This window comes from Rhamphochromis sp. 'chilingali' (genome assembly GCF_963969265.1).
Source record: "Rhamphochromis sp. 'chilingali' genome assembly, chromosome: 2".
Lineage (NCBI taxonomy): Eukaryota > Metazoa > Chordata > Actinopteri > Cichliformes > Cichlidae > Rhamphochromis > Rhamphochromis sp. 'chilingali'.
In genome coordinates, this window is record NC_137930.1 from 52,492,111 (window position 1) to 52,514,049 (window position 21,939).

Genomic DNA, 21,939 nt, shown 5'->3' on the forward strand with positions numbered 1-21,939 from the left:
TGCAATGCATATGTGCACTTGGAAGCTGATTTTTAATGTGCTTGTTGGATGATTTGTGCTGTGCCACAAACTAAAAATTCCATCCGCTGTTTTGGGCTTGCAGCTAAACTCTCAGACAAAAAATCGTAAATCTTGGATGGATAAATTGATCTGCGTGTCTGCACACTGCTGAGAAACGAGTGTGACGGCAGTCTGCATATTAACTGTCAGCTTGTTGTTCATCGTGCCGATATCAAAAGGGCACCTCTACTAATTACAACGCCTTGCCCATGTGTCAGTCTAAACATGAAACCATCTCAATCCCCTGGGATTAGATCTAAATCTTGGATGTAAACACCAAACGCCAAGTAATAATCTGCGGTGGCAGAAGCCTATAAATAATGCAGGAATCCTTGAGAAAGAGCAGGGCAGAATTAATTGAAGGACTTAGCCTCTCTGGCTAAGATATCAAAGAAGTTTTTTTTATGCCTTCTTCTTTTTTTAGTGTGATCAGAAACGGACTTTACATTGAGGGTATGGCCCTCAATGTAAAAGGCAGATCAAGCTGAGTGTAGCAGCTTTGTTCCCCAGAGATATAGTTATTATTCAGACTTTTAATCAAGAAGCGATTGTTTCCTCTCAGATGGCAACTCAGTGGATATATCATTAAAATCATGACACTCCATAGAAAATCACCAAGCCGAAGGGACTTGGTAAGACTGAAGAAATTTATGGCAGCCAAATACAGTAGTGTAGTGCATGGCCCAAAAGGATATTATTCTGCATTAGGGTTATCCAAGCTCTAGTTGTCTTCAACCCAAAGACAAGCACTGTTGTTCCTCTTACAACATGGCAGTGCAAATAGAGACAGATCCTGCTGGTGAATTAGAATGTTACAAGGTCGGTATCTGGGGTGGATAAGAGGAACGGCAAACACCCTGCTGTCTGGAAAGAATGGGTGGCTGACATCTATCTGCCTGGCAAAGGGGGAGGAGGAAAGAGGGACACGAAGAAGCATGGGAGGAGGGGGGGTAAATGTAATTTAGCCTCCGTGATCTCCACAGGGGCCCGTGCAAAGGTAACCCCCACCCATCAACCCAAATACACATGGGATATAGTCGGGGGTGCACAGGGAATAAGAATCAGGGTGTGGAAAGGTTATTATCCTGGTGTAATCTTGATAATAAAAAAAAATGGGGGATGGGTTTTTAGAGATAGTTAATACCAGATCAATAGAACAAAACACTCATTTTTGTTCAGTAAAAACTCCCACCACATGAGCTCATTCCCCCCACCTAAAGGAAAACAGTTATTTGGATACACTCATATTCATCCGAGAAGAGATGATTTCACTCCTACTGCTGTGGTTTTCAATTTCAGGTTAAACAAATCTACCAGTCAGGCTAAAAATACTTAGTCTTGACAGATGTGTGTGTGTGTGTGTGTGTGTGTGTGTCTGCGTAATGCGCATGTGTGTATGTGACTATGTGTTGGCTAACCATTTGTCAGCCATATGGAAATGTCACAGAATAATCATAAACAATTATCCACCCCAGCTCTCAAAGCTTCAGAATAGGGCAAATTTACATAAAGAGACACAAAGGCTCTGTCACTTACATACAAAAGAACAGACCCCCTGAAGCTTAGCACACACTTAAAATGTATCAGAAACTAAATGTTGATGCTTTTCTAACACCCTCGTTTCATATCCTTGATTCTTCATAACTTACATGGATGCTTAAAGACTCTTAGCATCTGGTATGCAAATGGGCTGCTTTAAAGCTGTTTGCAGGTTGTTTGAAAACAGAGGATCACAAGAAGGCTGTGTAATGATATTTTTTCCCTATTGGAAGTAGACATAAACCAGCTGTAGATCAATTTAAACCAGGCTTTCTACTCAGTGATAAATCAAAGTCCTGGACACAGACAGATCTGGGAACGGTTAATGGGTGCTATGGCAGACGTACAGCCAACACAGGATGAATCCACTGAAGACTGAATGATGAATGGGAAAATGGAGGAGGGGGGTGACTTTGAAGCAGCGGGAAGGGAGGCTGGTGAGATGGTTGGTGGAGACCAGGAGGGTAATGGGGCAGCTGCTTGTTTGATGGTAATGATTGCCAATCAACAGACAAATAATGTGATTCTGCTGCCATGGAATAAGCCTCTTACAGGAAGTCCAGCTATTCGAGGACTAGGGATGTTAACAGAAGGACTAACAACTTCATAGGCTTTCAGCTAAAATGTAGAGTGATTGTGCGGATTGTAATTTGACTACACTATTCGGTAAGGGGATATACATATGTGGCATTTTCTCTTTTTACAGCATCATTAAAATAGTTTTGTTGACAGTTTGCATCATGCAGACTGTGCATTTGCCAGTAAGCTTTTAAAAGCCTGTTGCTTACTCCAGCCATCGGTGTAATTGCCTCACGTCACTAGATGGCAGTAAAGTCAAGAGGTAAAATCTGTCAAATGGAAACAAATTGACAGACAAGTCCTGTGGCTGAAGGTCATAAGGTCATTGAGATCACCACTGCTGCTCGGAGAATGCTGTTTATTTTAAATAATATAGCCTTTGTTCCAGTTGCAATTCACAACAGTTCATTTTTTTTTCATATTCTCCCCGTGACCAGGTCTCATTTTGGACCCCCCCCAAGTATTTTCAAGACACTAGATAGCAAGCTTCCCTGCTTCTTGACACCACTGCTGTGTGATAAAGCACCAGATGGTGGGTTGCTATCTCAATATTTCTTGATAGTGCCCATGATGGAAGTGGCCACGAGTAAGCTCCAAAAAGGTGGAGTCCAACTACTGTGTTGCAAAAGACCCTATAGAGGCTTCCCCAAGGAGTTTCAGGAAGTATCCATATTAGTCTGTTTCTCAGCTTTTGCTCAATGTACATTCATTGATGCAGTTTAGATCATTTGGCTAATTTCACGGTCCAATATCCAAGAGCCCATTTGAAGATTTAAGATTTAAGTCAATACAGCAACACAGCACAGAGCAGTTATCTAAACTCTGCATCCTCACTGTGGATGATGGATACAGCGGCTCCTTTTGAAAAATAAGTGCTTGACTCCGAATTATAACTCACAAACGCACATCTTAAAGCAGAGAATTCATAAGTTGAAGAGGAAATTACGTCTCATTAATATTGATCTATTTTTCAAAATTAAGCAAGCTTACTATTCATCTCTGAATGAAGAAAATAAGAACAACCCCAGCTTACTTCTTTTCACTGTAGCCAGGCTGACAAGAGTCAGAGCTCCACTGACTCTTCCATTAGTCCATTAACCTTAACTAGTAACAACTTAATGAATTTCTTCACAAATAAAATTTTAACCATCAGAGTATAGAAACAGCTTTAGTTAAGAGTTGTGCCTCATCACATGAAGGTGTGGGTCATCATCAGCAGAGGTTTCGAGTGAAACCATTGTGAGACCTTCCCTCAACCTATTGTGTGAGATGTGACGTTAAGGCGCCTGGGAAGGGATCTCAAAACTGCACTGTAGGTGGCAGACAGTTGGTGTCGTGAGCCATCTCCTGTGTTCACGGATAGTCGTTCACAGTGGACATAGATGACTTCTTCCCCTCCTCTTTCAAACCATCGGTCTTCTCTGTCTGAAACGTGAACATTGGCGACCTCGAAAGAGTGACCTTTATCCTTTAGATGCAGATGTACAGCTGAGTCTTGTCCTGTCGAGGTGATTCTTCTATGTACCATGCATTTATGCAGTGGCTGTTTGGTTTCTCCAGGGTAGAGGTCTAAGCATTCGTCGCTGCAGTGCACACCATATACCATGTTGTTTACATTGTGGTTGGGAGTTTTGTCTTTGGGATGAACAAGTTTTTATCTGATTGTGTGGATGGGTCTGAAGTGCACTTGGATGTCATGCTTGTAGATGCCACGCTTATGAGCCATGCTTTAGTGCTAAATTTATACTCTTCTTATGGACACTGACCGTGGACTTATTTCTGTGCTTGTACTCCAGCTGCAGTATTCGATACTATCGACTATAATATTCTATTACAGAGCAGTTGTTTGAATCACATTTACCTAATAGACTACAATTTGTTCATGTAAATGGGTAGACTTCTTTACACAATAATATTAATAAGTTCCTTAGTAATATTAATGTTTAGTTCTCTAGCTTCCCTTTGGCAGTATCATGAGAAGCCATATCATAAATTTTCATTGCTATGCAGATGACCCAACTTTTTCAAACCATGAAGCCAGATGAGACACATCAGTTAGCTAAACTGCAGGAATGTCTTAAAGACATAAAGACCTTGTTAACCTCCAATTCCTGCTTCTAAAAATGAAAAAAGTTATTGACAATTAATGGCATTACTTGCCCTCAAACAACACTTCGAGGAATTTTGAACTCTGTTCTGGTCATTGACTTCTCTTCATTGGTTCCCTGTTAAATCCAGAAAGGAATTTTAAATCCTTCATTGAATCCTGTTTCTGGGAGAGGTTTTTTCCTGATAAAAATGACTTTTTCTTTCCCACTGTTGCCAAGTACTTGCTCATATAGGCTTGTCTGTTTGTAGGGTTTCTACCTTATAATATAATGCACCTTGGGATGACTGGTGTTATTTAGTGGTATATAAATAAAATCGAATCTATCATGTTAACAACTGTATTTTATTAACTACGATCCAGTAGCTACTTATTGTCTATTAACTAGCACTTATTAAAATTATCTCAATACAAACTTGACCTTTTTACATATCTGAGTTTTTAGAAGCCTCACCAAAGTGATTTTGATAGCCAAACTGAAAATGGTACACGGTTTTTATTATGTGGTATTGTTATGAGCTGAATCAGAAATCAGAAATTATGCAGCAATTAAGACTCAAGACAGTGTTTGTTATGGAGTACTGAATTTAAATGCATTCACAGCATGACAAGGCAATGACATTTTAAGCCTGAAAACAGATAGTTATTTATTCATTCATTATTTCCTGCAGCTTGAGTTCCATACTTTCACTAAAAGGAAAAAAAATATTACATAGCGATAAAGAAAGAGTCTGTTAGTACAAATCTGTTTCTTAAATACAAAAAAAACATTTGCAATACTGTCAGAAAAGAGCATAATTTTAGAAGTATATTGAGACTTAGCAGAACCAGTACAAATCAGAATAGTATAATTTTGTGCATCATGATATCGACATTGTAAAACAGCAGGATTATATAACTTGGCATTCAAATCAGAAAGCAATAAGAATCTGACTGTATATGCAATTTTCTGTCCAGTTAGTTACAGTACAATGTACACTGTGCACAGCAAGTAGAAATGAATATGTTTATATATATATATATGTTTATATATATATATATATATATATATATATATATATATATATATATATATATATATATATATATACACACACATACATATATATGTATATATATATATGTTCTCTACAAGTTGTCTATATTTATAATATTCCTACCAACAAGTTAAGCCATATCGTGCATGATATCGTCGCTTAGACTGCTGTAAAAGCTGCTTGTTCCTGTACAATCAATTAAGATATTTACAATTTCAACAAATATTCTACATGTCTTTAAAAAAATAAAACTTGATGCAAGTTAAGAAAAACTAAATCTTGATCCCATCCAAAGGCCCTCAAGAGCAGTTAGTAAATGCGAACAACTTTTGCTTAATAGGAGTTGAATTAATGTGCTGTGTCCACAACCACACACAAACACAAATATCCATACACTGCAGAAATACCATTAGGTATTGCAGGCATTTATACATCAGTGGTGGTTCTTACAATGTTTTCATTTGATCCAGTGCAGTGTTTTACTTTTCAAAGAAATCAAAGCCAGTCCTGTGTCTTAAAAAAAAAAAAGCCAAGCACATATTAATTATTCGTCCATCCACAGGGTGCTCTTCTCATGCTTATCTTATCCATCCTTGGATGTGACTTCTGCATTTCTCCCATTGTCTCTGTTCCAGACACTGAAGGCCAGAAAGAGACTTTGCAAGTGAATCAATGCTTTAAAGAAAAGGCACTACCTGCTGAAGGAGCACTTGCAGGGACTGAAGCAAGCTATCACACCATCAGCTATTCCCTACTGGCCTTCAGATCAAGCACAATAAGAGGAGGTCACATGCAGGGCAAAGGTCATGAGGTCATGTGACATGCCATGCAGCACTTTAGCCTCCTTCTTCATCGTCGCAGTGTGACAGCGACTACAGATGAGGACGTATCAGTGCAACACTCTGAATTATAACATGTGCACTGCTCTCAAATTCCACTGTGCAGAATGTTCACTTCATTAAATATAACTTTACATATGCGCTGTACAACATCTTCCTTTTAAACGCACCATGGGAACTGCCTTAATGTAATAGATTACATAGCATTTTTCTGGTACAAGTTTCTGGGTTGGAAAAAAATATACATGGAGTAGTAGAAATTTACTGTAGACAATGCCCCCTATTTGAATAGATAATATGACAACCATCAACACAAACAAATATAGTTCAGACAATAACTGCATAGTCCATATCAGATTTCTGGTAAAAATGCAATAGTTGTTAATATTAAAGTGTTGATTAATATATGGATTTATGGAACTGTCATGAACTGTTAAAGTTATGGCTGAGCTGGTTACTTCCTAAATGTCGCTCAGGGTATAATTAGCTAAGGTTTTCCAAGCTTCTCCATAAGACGTCCGTGTGAAAACATAAATGTCTTTAATGAGTTTTACGTTTCATTTATGGAGCTGGGTATACATGTTTGATCATAAAGCCATGCAGTGTTGGGACAGCCCTGTAAGAGTGATGTAGGGATTGAGGGGGCTTGAGTAGTCAGTGCATCACCCCGCACCGTTCTGTTAAGACCGACTGGCTACACAAAAGAGTTCAAGGAGTTCATGGCTTTTATAGGGGATGGGGCCTCCGAGCTCTCATGGCCCTCAGCAGTGTCCCTACTGGCACTCTTTCCACTATACTGCCCGATAAAGGAGCCATCCTCGTTGAACTGTCCGTCTCCTCCTTCACCGTAGTCAACTAAACTGTCGTCACTGTCGTCTCTCTTAACTGTCCCATTAGATGGCGAGCGGCTCCCTTTTAAAGGTTTATGGTCCTCATTGTCACTGAAGGAGAAAATAACATGCAGGCATTACAGGTGAGATGATGTGACAGATGCAATAAGGAGAATAGTGATCACTTTTTTTTTTTAGATGGAGCATAGAAGAGCCAATTGTTGCTTTTACCACAACCTACCCCTTAAGTTCGGTAGATAATGGCAAAGTTGTTATATGAATATTAATATGCAGCAATGAATATAAAATACATTTCAATGCACATTCGGGTTGCTCCATGTCTAAAAAATGTTAGCCATGAATGATTAGCTGGTTTCCATCAGGCAACGGGGGAATAAAGCTCAAGCAATCATACCCTTTTCAAATTCCCCCTGAAACCAAATATGAAGTGGTAAATGTGCTGTTTGACAAAAGCATTTTTCTCCCAAGGCAGAGACTGTGATGAAAAACAGAAAATCCAATGAAATGACGTGAATAAAGGAAAGTTTAAGCCAAGTATCCCTGCCCCCAAAGCAAGCACGACGATAAATCACAAGTTGGCAAAAATGCATGGAAAGTCCGCAAAGAAAGTTTTCTTTGGGTATCAGATAGTTGAGAACATTGCATATACACGACTTGAACACCAATGAGATCGCAAAGCTTTCACAATGCTGAGATGCTCCAAAATGGAAAGACAATAAATGGTATGCAAAAGCATTTAGGGGACATGACGGGAATAGAATAGCCACAGATTGCTGACGGCTTATTTTTTGAAGCACTGCACATAATGAAGGCTTTGTGACAAAATATTATACACGATGACAGCTGTGAAAGATAGCAAGCATTTTTCTCCGCAGTGACTTCATTACCCACCGACCCTTTACACATGCTACATTTACAAAACCCTTCACCGCCGCCAATCCCCATCATTGCCCTTACCTTTCCTGAGACCTACACCCCCTGCGTTAGGATGACGACGTCACTCTGAGATCAAACACATTCCTACATTTTACATTTCTGTAAGTCTGGCACTTTAACAGGCAAATGTGCTTTGTACAAGTACAGATTGATCTAAAAATACAGTATACTCTCCAGCAGTCAAACAAGAACAGCTCAGTTGACTTAAGTAATGCCTTTATTGACATACTGTAAGGTTCCAGCTGAGTGTAATGAAACAGCATGGATATAAAGAATACTCTCACAAAGGCACTATAATATTTATACACTTTGCCTTGTGATTTGTCTATTGTGTTTTTACAGCCGATATCCATTGGAGAGATTATCTCGTGGTGTAAATACTACAGACTGGTGGTATTCTAGATTTAAAAATATATCAACACTTTTCTGTGTAACATATTTATTTGTGCCAAACACTTCCAGTGCTGTCTAAAAACCAATAACAACTCATTCGTGAGCCACATTGTTACAATGGGCAAAAAGCTCCTTAATTATGATGAACATGAACTCTGTTATTAAGCTGATTCCCACATATTCTATCCTGATTCGGTGCAGACTTACAAGCACAACAAACTGGCTATTGAAAATAGGCACCCCAAAAAATACACTGTCTTTGAGATACTATTCCTTGTAAACTACAGTAGCCAGCTATTTTAAGAAGCTCTTTAAAGTTAAAGTAACCTGTTTTTAGAAATTTAAGTCTTCACTGGAAATGTAAGAGTTGCAATGGAGAGCTATAGATAAGCGGGAGGATTGGGCAGTAGTGCGAAACAGACGACTATTCTGTTGATCTTTTCCCAGAAAAATAAAATCTAGAATAACACCAATCATAAATGATTTCTACTAAAGAATGGCTATTGGCCTGTTGTAAATAGCATTAACCAGCTCTGTCCTCTCAGTGTTGATTGCTTCCCTCAAGCGTGCTGACAATTTCATAACATACCCATATGCATCTATATACTGTATATCTATATCTATCTATCTCTCTATATATAAACAATACTTCCATTCAACACATTATTGCCTACAGCAAAATTTCATACATAATATCAAATCTTAAAACCATGCATATCACATTTTTATATATAATTAATGATATGTATTTATCGCACATCTTCTGTCTCACATAAAATCCATAGAACAGATTCATGTATACATAATACAAAAAGGAATATAAAATATAAAAGCAAGACCATCTTAGAAATTCACTTATAAAAAAAAAGAATATTCAAAAATGCTAGTTTTACAGAAGTAAAGTGCTTCATTGTTCTGTATTCTGCATGTGATTGAAGAAGCAGCCTAGAAAAAGGATGCTGACAAGCATAGCTGGATAACTGAAGTGACAGTTAACAGGACTGACCATTTCAGAGATTTTCAATCCTATCAGGGTCATGTACTGTAAGTAGCAATACACTAGGCAAAGTGTTAATACTAATATATATATATATATATATATATATATATATATATATATATATATATATATATATATATATATATATATATATATATATATATTATACATACAATGTATATGATTAGCTTATTAGTTGAAAAGCTTGGGGTCAGTTAGGGATGTGTTGCAAATGAAAGTAGCTTATACTGTTTATTCCTGACAGTCTTATTTGTAATGTTAAAACACCCTAAACCACGAATCCCCTGAACCTGAAGAATCCTGCACACATATCAAGCACACATAAAGTCCAACACAAACAGCATCCAGGGTGTCCCAGAATCCAGAAACAAAATCTTGTACTTCACGGTGGTAGAAGATCAGACTGGGTTACTTCCTCTTGTTGTTTTGACTTTAGTTAATGGTGATTCTGGTTGATTTTTTTTATTAGTTTTAAGGGTTGAGAAGTAGGAGGGCGAGCAGAGCTCCAGCACAGAGTGTAGATTTAGGAAAGAAAGTGGGAACACGGGGCAAGTGGTTGATGGGTACAATCTGCTCTGGGGACTCCAAAGGCTGGGGCACTTTCTCTCACCTGTATTCCACAAAAGTACAGTCGTCATCTTTCATGGGCTGGAACTCAGGGTCTGTGTGGGCATCCTCCTTCTCTTTGACTGGTGAGATACAGGAAGCGATTTAGTCAAACTGGCTTTTAAAGAATTGTGAGAAACAACATGTTTCTTAAGCGATATGACGAAGACAGTCGTTCAACATCACCCATGAAATTCAAAAACCGTACCCGAACTTAAATTTGGCCGACCTCAACTTCGAGCTCCTGTACCTGTAGACTGTTCTTCCCTGTCCAGATGCTTTTTTTTTGTTTCTTTACTGGAAAGTCTGTTCTGACCAACACATTTTAATTTAAAATTTTGAGGGAGTTGACTGAATTGATTGTTGAATTGATATGGACAAAAGAGCTTGCTTGCATGCGCCACAGTTCACATCTGAATGTTCTCTGAGATGTTACACAAGAAATATGTGTTGACAGTCTGACTTGGGAGTGAATTGATTGTTAACAAGTCACATCACTGTGACATAGAAATTCATGTTTTCAGTCCAAGTTTGTGGTTATGTGCAAATGGTCAGAACAGGACTTCTGCATCTAAAACACCAGGAACACTAGGAGAGGTGAATTGAAGGGGAAATGGGCCAAATAGAAATAAGGTATGGTTTTCACTCTTTATAGTTGGACTCACAAAACCTGACTGTAATTTATGGGTTCATTAAAACTGATTAATGTGTGAATCTGACAACAGTGAATAAACCCTGTCAATACAAAAAACCTATTCTCCATTAATGTGAGATGTATACTTCTTTAATGACTGGTTTGATCCAAACTATGTAGGAGTTTGTAACTGTGCATTTTAAAAAGTTCTGCTCTAATAAAGTTGTTATTATAGAAACAACTGTCTTTTTTTGTGGTGATTGTGCCATTACTCACCAGGGTACTTCCCTCCTTTATTTCTCTGGATGAAGCAGATAATGAGAAGGATCAGGATGAGCAGAGCAATTGCACACATGAGGCCAATGAACCATCCCTGAGTGGCGATGTCCACCTGTCTGCTTGCCACAGCTGTCCAGAGAAGGGGAGAAAGACTTAACATTTACACTTGCACTATTTTAACATCTCATCCCCAGTAGCGAGGGAAAAACAGCAAAAATTATCCACAATATGTGCTAAAACAAACATGGAAGATCAAGTCAGCGTTTGAGCAGATATCCCATCTGATATGATGAATTTTCAGGTGACGAGTGAATCAAGATTGCATATTATTATTGACAAAGACTTTAACGTTAGATGAGCTAGACAGTTCCTAACATTATCCTATCCGTGACTTGAGCCCGAATTAGTAGTAGTACACAATCAAAGAAGTAACATGTACACACAATTACAGACACACACGCAAACACGGACAGTGACATACAACGTACGTTAGCACGGGTGATATTAAGTCAAATAAAATACTAAAAACAGACTGAAATTCTATATTAGAATATCCACTTCTAAAATCCCCAACAGTGCGACACTGACATTCATTATGCATTAACCAGAAAATCATGCTGTATGTTCTGTCCACATCACTACAGTACATGTCTGGCATATAGAACAACCACATCACATCTGTTAAATCCATGCTCGATTCTGTATAAATATACAAAAGCACAAACTACTCCATACGCGACACACGACAAAGTGTAAGGCCAGGCTCAGCCACACCGAGGTGGAGGCGAACATCCAGGAAGTGCCTCACCTGGGAGAGTAACCAAGAGCTCCTTGGAGTGGTGGAATTCTTGGTCGTGGTGACCCAAAGCCACCAAACGGACCCTATAGCAAAGGCCCCCCTTTAAGCCTTTCAGCGTTATGTTCTGAGAGCCATTCACAAACTCTGTATTCCAGTCCTCTTCACTTTCACCTGCAGGAGTTATGTTCATCAAGAGAAGTATGTTTGAAGGAGCGAACACAACTTCAAAAAGGCCATGGAGATCATGACATTATGGGAACTAATTGTCTGAAAAGAGCATCTACTGGTATGGCATTATGCTGCAGGCAAATGTTAATATTCATGGAGTTCTAAAAAATCCATTAAGTCTATGAATGAATTATTATTGTGTCCCCGAAAGCTCAATGCACTGCAACTTCAGAAAAGCTGCAAAGTGAGAAAAATCATTTCACCATTTTGATAATATGTGTGCTGTTTAGAAAATACTGAATTCAAAAAAATAACTAAGCTGTAATGGGCTTTCTCATTTTTAAAACTTGCTACTTTTGGATTAGGTTGATATAAAAGTATATTTTCTGTTCTTGTTCCATTGCCATGAAAGGTGGTACATAGCGATAAATGTAACTGAAATACATAAAAAAGTGCTTTTCTAGCTTTACAATAAAAGTCATATTCTCCCATTAAAAAAGTGATTTTACTGATAAATACGACACTTTCACAAAAGGTTAAAACCAGAACAGTTGCCTCAGGCATTTTATATTGTAAGGTAAAGACCATACAATAATAGAGCGAATCCCATCAATCAGATGACTCTATGAGCACTTGGCGACAGTGGGAAGTAGTGATGGGTCGTTCGCGAACGAAATGGCTCTTAGAGCCGACTCTTTGACGTGAACGACGCGAGCCGGCTCCTTATCGCGAGCCGTCACGTGGTTTTTTTTTTTTTTTTTTTCTTTCTCTCAGCCTCTCTCTCGCACTTTTTTTCCGCTTCACTCTGCACGCGAGCCTTGTGCTTTACGCTGGGCAGAGGGGGGAGGGGCGGTAGTTACACTCAGTAGCACAGGAACAGAGCCAGAGAGAGAGAAAGAGAGGCAGGGACAACAACATTAGAAAGGTATAGTAATCATCCACAACTATTTTCGGTTGCAGATGATAAAGGATTGAGAAAGTTTATTCATGCAGGTCCATATGACAGAGAATATGCATGTTCTTTTAGTTTTCATATTATAATTTATATTTAATTGTGTTGTGGTTTGCAGTGTTTTGTGTTCTTTTCACTTTAAATTTGTGAAAGGAAAAAGCTGAAAATTTAAATAGTTAAAACTTGAAATGTGAATAGTTGATTTTTGTATTATATGATTTATTTATTACATTTTATGTGGAGTGAATAAATAAAAGTATATTTACGGTGGCCCCTAGAGACAAAGCACATACAAACTTCAAATCACGTACGAACTCTGAAGCATGTACAAACTCCAAAACACGTAAAAACACGTACAAACTCCAAAACACGTAAAAACTCCAAAAACACGTAAAAACACGTACAAACTCCGAAGCACGTAAAAACTCAGAAGCATATAAAAACTCAGAAGCACATAAAAACTCAAAACACGTACAAAAGACAACAGAAGTGCTCCAGGATGCTGGGCGCAGTGTTGAGCCTTTGTTATCTTGTGGCTACACAAGCCAGCAAGTACCAACGACCGGATTTGGTGTGTGGTAATAACAGGTAAATGAACTTTTTTTTAAATTATTTGAATATATATATGAGTGCCTGTGTATAAATATACAAACAATACACACATGCTTTCAATTGTGTAATTTAAGTGATCTAGTAGCTCTGCTTTGGAAGTTCAGTTCATGCTAGAAATGTGTTTTGGAGTTTGTACGTGTTTTGTCTCTAGGGGCCACCGCATATATTTATATATAAACATATATAAATAAAACCACTTGTTTTTACGTTAGTAATTCCTTTTGTGCATAATTTTATATTATTGTTAATAATAAATTAATTAAAGCAACAAAACAACCTGAAGAGCCGGTTCGGAGCCGAAAGAGCCGGCTCTTTTTAGTGAGCCGAACCGAAAGAGCCGGATCTCTAAAAAGAGCCGGAAATCCCATCACTAGTGGGAAGGAAAAAAGCCCTTTTAAAAGGAAAAGCCCTCTGATACAAAGAGCAGTAGAGAGACTTTTCATCTACTTTCAGCTTTACATCAAAACTTTCAAATGTTCACAAATTGTTTTTGACTACCTTGAATTTAGTTAAAAATCATGTAGTAGCCTAAGTAAGTAAAAGTACATTCTCACAGAATTGGCGGCATAGTTGCAGACAAAAATGCCGTATACGTTATCAAACTGGTGGTGATCCTCTTTTGCGCTGAGCTTTTAGGGCCACTGCACGTACACAAATGGTAATGAGCTGAATGTGAGATGTGTTGTGACTGATGACCACAATAATTAGGCTTTTGATAGCAAAATTTTGCAAGATTATGATCTATTATTGTGATCTTCCCTAAGTGAATCTATTAAAATGGTAGGTGTGAGAGAGCCATACTACAGTGCTGTTCATCCTCACTGCAGGTGGATAAAAACAATGGAGAGCACTTCAGTCAAATTCAGCTAGCATAATAGGAAATGTTTGTGCTGCCTTTTATGACGTTTGTCTACATACGTTCCAGCCAGATTGCCAAGGGAACTGCACGCATTTACAGCACTGGGTAATTAGCAATCCAATCACAGAAAGCGTTGTTTATCACATCCGGGTCTGCACTGGCCAGAGCCAGCATCAGCATGACTGCCAATATTTCTATTCACCTGCATAAGCCAATAATGAAGTAGGAGTCTCTTGCCACCTGTGAATGGAATTGAGAAAAATGTTGCCGTTTCTTTGCTTACTGTCATTTAGTCTGTATTGTGCACTAAAGTTTTTCTCCGGGCCCCAGTACTCCCAACTGATCAGGGCCCAGTCTTCCCCGATCATGGAGCTAATGTTTCCGAAAGGACTTGCTGAGCACACAAGAGAAAACACAACCATCAACATGAGTCTGTTGGTCAAAGGACAATCCAATAACTGTCAATCAAATATTTTGCTTTTGCTACAGTTAACATTAAGTGCACCAAGCTTCACCAAATCTAGTTTCTCACTGCTTTAACTATGCCAACAAAAACAGAGGACAAACATAACTAATCATCACTAATCAACAGACACTGAGGTTACTAATATCACAGCAGAATCTGTACCCTTGTGGGGTGGACCATGTGGAGGTGACCGTGCAATAGGATGAAGGGATTGGGTGCTTCCTGTAAACAATATGAAGAGGGGTAGAGATGGAGCCACACACACGTGAGACACACACAGAGACACACAGAGACACCACAGATGCTAAAGTCATTATACAGAGAACACAAAGTTCATTGGCATGCCATGCGAAGCCCCTGGCATGCAGCAGGAAAGCATCACCAGCGGCCACTGAGGAAGAAGTAAGAAGGGGGTCAAAATCACCAAAGGCACAGCGAAAAAAAAAGAAGAGAAAAAAAAGATGAAGAGCAGCTGAGCACTTTGAAAAGACTCATCTAGTTTTATCACATGGCATTAAAAAAGCACATGTCACAGAGCATCTTTATCTGTGCAGCTTTGAACTTTTCCCTGCTTTGAACTCCTCGGTCAAGCATTCTGGTTGGCCACAGAATTGGACAGAGGCGAAGGGAAACTGCTCAGAGGTGAGGAGCGCATGCTTATGGTGGGTTTTGCAGCTTTAGCTGTATGTGTAAAACAATCATTTGTCTAGAAACACCACATTTCTGTCAACCTGTGATATCAGAGCCTGCAGAGAGAAACAGGACAAAGAGAAACAACCGGACAGGGATCATTATGAGAAGACAACCACCCACATCCCCAAACTGTCTTTTTTTTTTAGACATTTATGTGGTTGTGCTGTGTAACTTGAAAGTGTTATTTATATATATATATATAGTGAAAAGGTATTTGCATATTTGTTACACTGAAATGTTTTATGTCAAACAAATTTTAGTATTAGACAAATATAACCTGAGTAAATACAAAATGCAGTTTTAAAATGATTTCATTTATTAAGGGGAAAAAGCTATCAAAACCTAACTTCCCTCAGTGAAAAAGCAATTACCGTTCTCTTGTTAAGTCATGAATGAACTGTGATTAACCACAAAATCAAGCTGAGCCACACCCAGTACTGATTACTGCCAGACCTGTTGAATCAAGAAATCATTTAAATGGAATCTGTGTGACACAGTGAAGTAGGCTTAAAGAACTCAAAAAGCAACACATCATGCCATGATCTAAAGAAACAGCTGTGGAAAACAGTTGTCAAACAAAGTCACTGACATCCATCAGTCTGGTCTGGTAAGGGTTGCAAAGACATTTCTAAGGCTTTGAGAATGAACCACAAATGGAGAGAATCTGGAACACTGGTGAACCTTTCCTGGAGTGCCCGGCCTATCAAAATTACTCCAGTGCATCGATGACTCATCCAGGTAAATGGTAAATGGACTGATCCTTATATAGTGCTTTTCTACTCTCCCGGAGCCCTCAAAGCACTTTATACAGCATGCCACATTCACCTATTCACACAAGCACTTCCTTATATGCTTTTAAGTGCTTACTAACTAACAATCACACTCATTCGTACTCCAATGGATGCATCGGAGAGCAACTTGGGGTCAGTATCTTGCCCAAGGATACTTGGCATGCAGAATGGGAGAGCCAGGGATTGAACCACTAACGTTCCGATCAGTAGATGACCTGCTCTTCCTCCCGAGCTACAGTCACCACAAAAGGTTTGCATATCATTAAATCTGGTGTAAAACTAACTTTCATAAAAAGAACATCATGGCAACACTCAAACATGGTGATGGCAGTGTGATGGTTTAAGGCTACTTTGCTGCATCAGGACCTGGACGACTTGCCGTAATTGATGGAATCATAAATTCTGCTCTCTACCAGAAAATCCTGAAAGAGGATTTCCAGCCATCAGCTCATGCCCTGAAGCTCAAGCATGCTTGGGTTATGCAGCAGGACAATGATCAGAAACAACCTCTGAATGGCTAAAAAAAAACACCTCAACCAAGGTTTTAGAAAGGCCTAGTCAAAGTTCGGAGGCTTTGGCCTGACCTTAAATAGGCTGATCACACTCAAAACCTTCTAGTGTGGATGAATTAAAACAATTCTTCAAGAAGAGTGGGCCAAAACATCCACACAATGTTGTGAAAGACTGTTGTCATTTATCACAAACGCTTGATTGCAGTTTTTGCTGCTAAAGATGGCACAGCCAGTTATCAGGTCTACAGGGAGTGCAGAATTATTAGGCAAATGAGTATTTTGTCCACATCATCCTCTTCATGCATGTTGTCTTACTCCAAGCTGTATAGGCTCGAAAGCCTACTACCAATTAAGCATATTAGGTGATGTGCATCTCTGTAATGAGAAGGGGTGTGGTCTAATGACATCAACACCCTATATCAGGTGTGCATAATTATTAGGCAACGTCCTTTCCTTTGGCAAAATGGGTCAAAATAAGGACTTGACAGGCTCAGAAAAGTCAAAAATAGTGAGATATCTTGCAGAGGGATGCAGCAGTCTCAAAATTGCAAAGCTTCTGAAGCGTGATCATCGAACAATCAAGCGTTTCATTCAAAATAGTCAACAGGGTCGCAAGAAGCGTGTGGAAAAACCAAGGCGCAAAATAACTGCCCATGAACTGAGAAAAGTCAAGCGTGCAGCTGCCAAGATGCCACTTGCCACCAGTTTGGCCATATTTCAGAGCTGCAACATCACTGGAGTGCCCAAAAGCACAAGGTGTGCAATACACTCAGAGACATGGCCAAGGTAAGAAAGGCTGAAAGACGACCACCACTGAACAAGACACAAGCTGAAACGTCAAGACTGGGCCAAGAAATATCTCAAGACTGATTTTTCTAAGGTTTTATGGACTGATGAAATGAGAGTGAGTCTTGATGGGCCAGATGGATGGGCCCGTGGCTGGATTGGTAAAGGGCAGAGAGCTCCAGTCCGACTCAGACGCCAGCAAGGTGGAGGTGGAGTACTGGTTTGGGCTGGTATCATCAAAGATGAGCTTGTGGGGCCTTTTCGGGTTGAGGATGGAGTCAAGCTCAACTCCCAGTCCTACTGCCAGTTTCTGGAAGACACCTTCTTCAAGCAGTGGTACAGGAAGAAGTCTGCATCCTTCAAGAAAAACATGATTTTCATGCAGGACAATGCTCCATCACACGCGTCCAAGTACTCCACAGCGTGGCTGGCAAGAAAGGGTATAAAAGAAGAAAAACTAATGACATGGCCACCTTGTTCACCTGATCTGAACCGCATTGAGAACCTGTGGTCCATCATCAAATGTGAGATTTACAAGGAGGGAAAACAGTACACCTCTCTGAACAGTGTCTGGGAGGCTGTGGTTGCTGCTGCACGCAATGTTGATGGTGAACAGATCAAAACACTGACAGAATCCATGGATGGCAGGCTTTTGAGTGTCCTTGCAAAGAAAGGTGGCTATATTGGTCGCTGATTTGTTTTTGTTTTGTTTTTGAATGTCAGAAATGTATATTTGTGAATGTGGAGATGTTATATTGGTTTCACTGGTAAAAATAAATAATTGAAATGGGTATATATTTGTTTTTTGTTAAGTTGCCTAATAATTATGCACAGTAATAGTCACCTGCACACACAGATATCCCCCTAAAATAGCTAAAACTAAAAACAAACTAAAAACTACTTCCAAAAACATTCAGCTTTGATATTAATGAGATTTTTGGGTTCATTGAGAACATGGTTGTTGTTCAATAATAAAATTATTCCTCAAAAATACAACTTGCCTAATAATTCTGCACTCCATGTAGGAGGCAATAACTTTTTCACACATGGGTAGATGGGTCTGGATAACAAGAAACAACTTTTTTCTAAATTGTTGTTGTCAGCTGATTTTCTGACAGCTAATCCATAAAGTCTGCAGTAACTGAATGATGAGCAGCTTCAAACTACACAACAGAATTAGAGGAATGTTTGACACCAAACAATTCAAACTGGCAAAGCATACACAGCAAAGCAGTGCAAGCTTCACACAAGCTAAATGTGTTGCACAGTTCTGCTGCAGCACACCAGGACTCAGGTTTGCTTATCCACTTCACCAGAGAGGTCTCTGAGGCTGTGTTTTGGGAGGGGCTTTCCTTAGATCGCCAAAATGATTAGAAATTTTAAAAAGACTAGGGGCAATTTAAGCAAATATTCACCAGACATTTACCGAATTTTCAAAGCAAGATAAACAAACAAATCTGGTAAATAACACGTACTGGAAAATGTTCTGATGGACAATAATACAAACCAAGCACATGCTCTGTAAATTATTTACACGCTTTCATGCTCTTACCTCAACAAATACAGAACAGAACATATATATTAATCTAATATTTATCCACATCTCCAGTGGGAGAAACATGAAATCTAGTTAGTTTTTTTTCTCATATTTTTCTTGTATTTGATGACTTACCTTCCTCCCTGATGATGACAGCTTCCTGAGAAATGGCTGCACCTGCTCCAGCGCCTGTTTTCGCATTCAAATAAAACTTGTAGCGTATGCTGTACTTGAGGTTGGGCAAAGTGACAGAGGTCTCATTGGCAGCCAAGGCCAGCTCCTCCACTGGGCCCAGTTCATTGGAGTTATTTACTACAGGGGTGAGGGATGGGCGAGAAGAATAATGGGGTGGGGGTGGAAGTTGGGAAGCAGTGGGGTAAGTTGAATAGAGAGTTGGGTAGGAGGTGTAGATGGAGTGTCAGTGATGAAAAAGGTGGAAATGGAAGTATTTGGGGTGTAGGATTCAGAAATAGAAGGCAGGAATGACCAAAGTTGATTTGTTATTTGTGTTTTTTTTAATTTAGGCAAAAACAAAAATGCTCTTAGGCTACTCTAAGTATTGATTATCATTTCTGTCTTATGATCTCAACAGAATGACAGCACAAGACATGAAAAAGACTGACATACAAATCTACAAACTACATGAAGAAGATGACACTCACTAGGTAAAGATGCAAAAATCTTACGAAAAAAGCCTCACCTGGCTGATATTTGAGGGTATACCCGGTAATGTGCCCATTATGGTCATGAGGAGGACTCCATTCAAGGGTTAGAGAGTCCAGGTTCGAGTTAGTGACTATCAGCGAAGTAGGAGACCCCGGCACTGCAAAAAGACATATATAATGAAACCTTGCACAAGTTAATTAAAGAGCAGCTAAAGATAGGATGTTTTAAATAAATAGCTGAAGAGACGGTGTGTGTGTGTGTGTGTGTGTGTGTGTGTGTGTGTGTGTGTGTGTGTGTGTGTGTGTGTGTGTGTGTGTGTGTGTGTGTGTGTGTGTGAGGCGCGGTTCATTGAGGATTTCTGGGTTTTACTTTATGCAGAATGCCCAGTGTTAATACTCAAAGTCTGCCTCCAGTCATTGTGGCTTGCTTATTTATATTTCATTCTGATATTTGACCTTCAGTGTGCAATAAAGCTTGTGCAGCACTTAAAGCGAAAAATTTCTCTTACTTACAAAAATTGCTTTGTGTCATTACAATTAGACTGGATGTGATTAATAGGCGACTGGGAAATTTAAAGCCTCTAGTGCAAAAAAAACTGAGCAACTGCTTGTATATTCACAGATTAAAATAAACAAAAACCTTTCAAACTCAGACCGAAGAGAATCATTCATAACTGAATAACTTAAATAGCCAGACTTCTGATTGTATGATTTAGAGCAGCGGTCCCCAACCCCCGGGCCTCGGACCGGTACCGGTCCGTGAGTCGTTTGGTACCGGGCCGCGAGAGTTGAGGCTCAGGTGTGAAATGTATAGTTTTCAGGGTTTTTATCGGTCTTTTCACGTGTGTTATGAATAAATTTTCTTTTTTTTGGTACCGGTACTAGTTTTATTTTGTTGTATTTATCCGCGACACCTTAAAGGCCGGTCCATGAAAAATATTGTTGGGCATAAACCGGTCCGTGGCGCAAAAAAGGTTGGGGACCGCTGATTAAGAGCATAGATCAGTTACAGGTGGAAAGTCATCATTTTCTATTTGCTAACCAGTTATGTGACACTGTTTTACATAGGCTGTCATTCAAGTGGAGCTAATTTGCTACCTGTTCCTGTTCCAGTTATGATAATGAAGACTGAAACTATACTCTGGGTCATTTTTAACAAAGTCTACTCTCATATGAAAGAAAAAAAAAAGACACACACAGACACAAAGGGTGTCCCTTCCGATCTCTTACCTCCCTCGGGTGTCTTAAACTGCTGGGTTACACTCCGGGGGCCCTCTCCTTTTCCATTATAGACCCTTACATTGAACAAGTACAGACTGAAGGGGTGGAGGCCAGGCAGCATGCCCTGGGTATGATTCCCACTAAATACAAGAATGTCCTGCTCCATGTGATCAGGATTGTGCTTGTAGTGGTGTTTTCTCCAGTAAGACACCTGAAAGCATGTAGATTTAAATGACGTATATAGTACAACTGGTGGAAATGGTGCACATGTTACATTGTCGGCGGTTCTTATACGGTACCTTATATCCTTTGATATTTCCGCGTATTAAATGAGCGGGCACGGGATCCCAGAACACCTCTACCAGGGTGCTGTTTCGCACCACAGCGTGCACATTTTCTGGAGCTGCTACGGGCACTGTATCGTAGATGGGCAACACAGCATTACAACAGCAAAATACAGAAAAAAGGAACATACTGAGAATATGTTATAGGTTACACACACCAGCTGCATCACCCGCAGGCTCTTGAGCATAATCTTTTTTTTAAAAATAGACAGTCTTACTCACAGTCCTCTCCTGAGTAGCCGTGGGCAATAGCAGGGTCAGGTCCAGCTCCGTGGTCGTTTACAGCCCAAACCTTAATCTCATATGGAACAAACGTGGGCGTTCCAGACACAACAAACTTGGAATTGTTAGACACGGTCACTGTATTCCATTCGCTTTCTACCTTCTTCTGCCTCCACATCACTCTGTAGTGAAGCCCGGGACCATTAGACTGGAGGTTTGTCAGTGGCTGCAGAGGAGAAAGCTGTAATGTAACTTATTCTCCATTGGAAAGCTTCTGTAGACAACATGTAACAGTATAGGAAGCTGAAAATATAGTTTTGCTGAATGACAATAAAGTGAAAAAACCCCATAAAGAAAGCTCATAAGACCACACAATTACAAAGTCAAGCTCTGCAGTATGAGAAGACTTTAATAAATGCGTGAGGATTAAA

General features: G+C 39.5%; 1 protein-coding gene across 9 annotated transcripts in view; it reads right to left on the reverse strand.

Moving 5' to 3' along the window:
* Positions 1-5,376: 5,376 nt before the first annotated feature.
* Positions 5,377-21,939, reverse strand: part of nrcamb (neuronal cell adhesion molecule b) — an 80,186-nt gene continuing 63,623 nt past the window's right edge. For 6 of the 9 annotated variants that reach the window (XM_080874709.1, XM_080874706.1, XM_080874708.1 and 3 more), the window contains 11 exons: positions 21,509-21,734; positions 21,242-21,357; positions 20,952-21,153; positions 19,757-19,879; positions 19,192-19,368; positions 14,900-14,959; positions 14,555-14,665; positions 11,690-11,851; positions 10,879-11,010; positions 9,973-10,051; positions 5,377-7,102 (listed from right to left, as the gene is read on the reverse strand). In XM_080874709.1, the coding sequence (XP_080730835.1) occupies positions 6,856-7,102; positions 9,973-10,051; positions 10,879-11,010; positions 11,690-11,851; positions 14,555-14,665; positions 14,900-14,959; positions 19,192-19,368; positions 19,757-19,879; positions 20,952-21,153; positions 21,242-21,357; positions 21,509-21,734 (1,635 nt within the window). In that variant the 3' untranslated portion in view covers positions 5,377-6,855. The remainder of the gene's footprint in view (positions 7,103-9,972; positions 10,052-10,878; positions 11,011-11,689; positions 11,852-14,554; positions 14,666-14,899; positions 14,960-19,191; positions 19,369-19,756; positions 19,880-20,951; positions 21,154-21,241; positions 21,358-21,508; positions 21,735-21,939) is intronic. The other 3 variants (XM_080874710.1, XM_080874711.1, XM_080874712.1) reach the window with 3 other exon arrangements.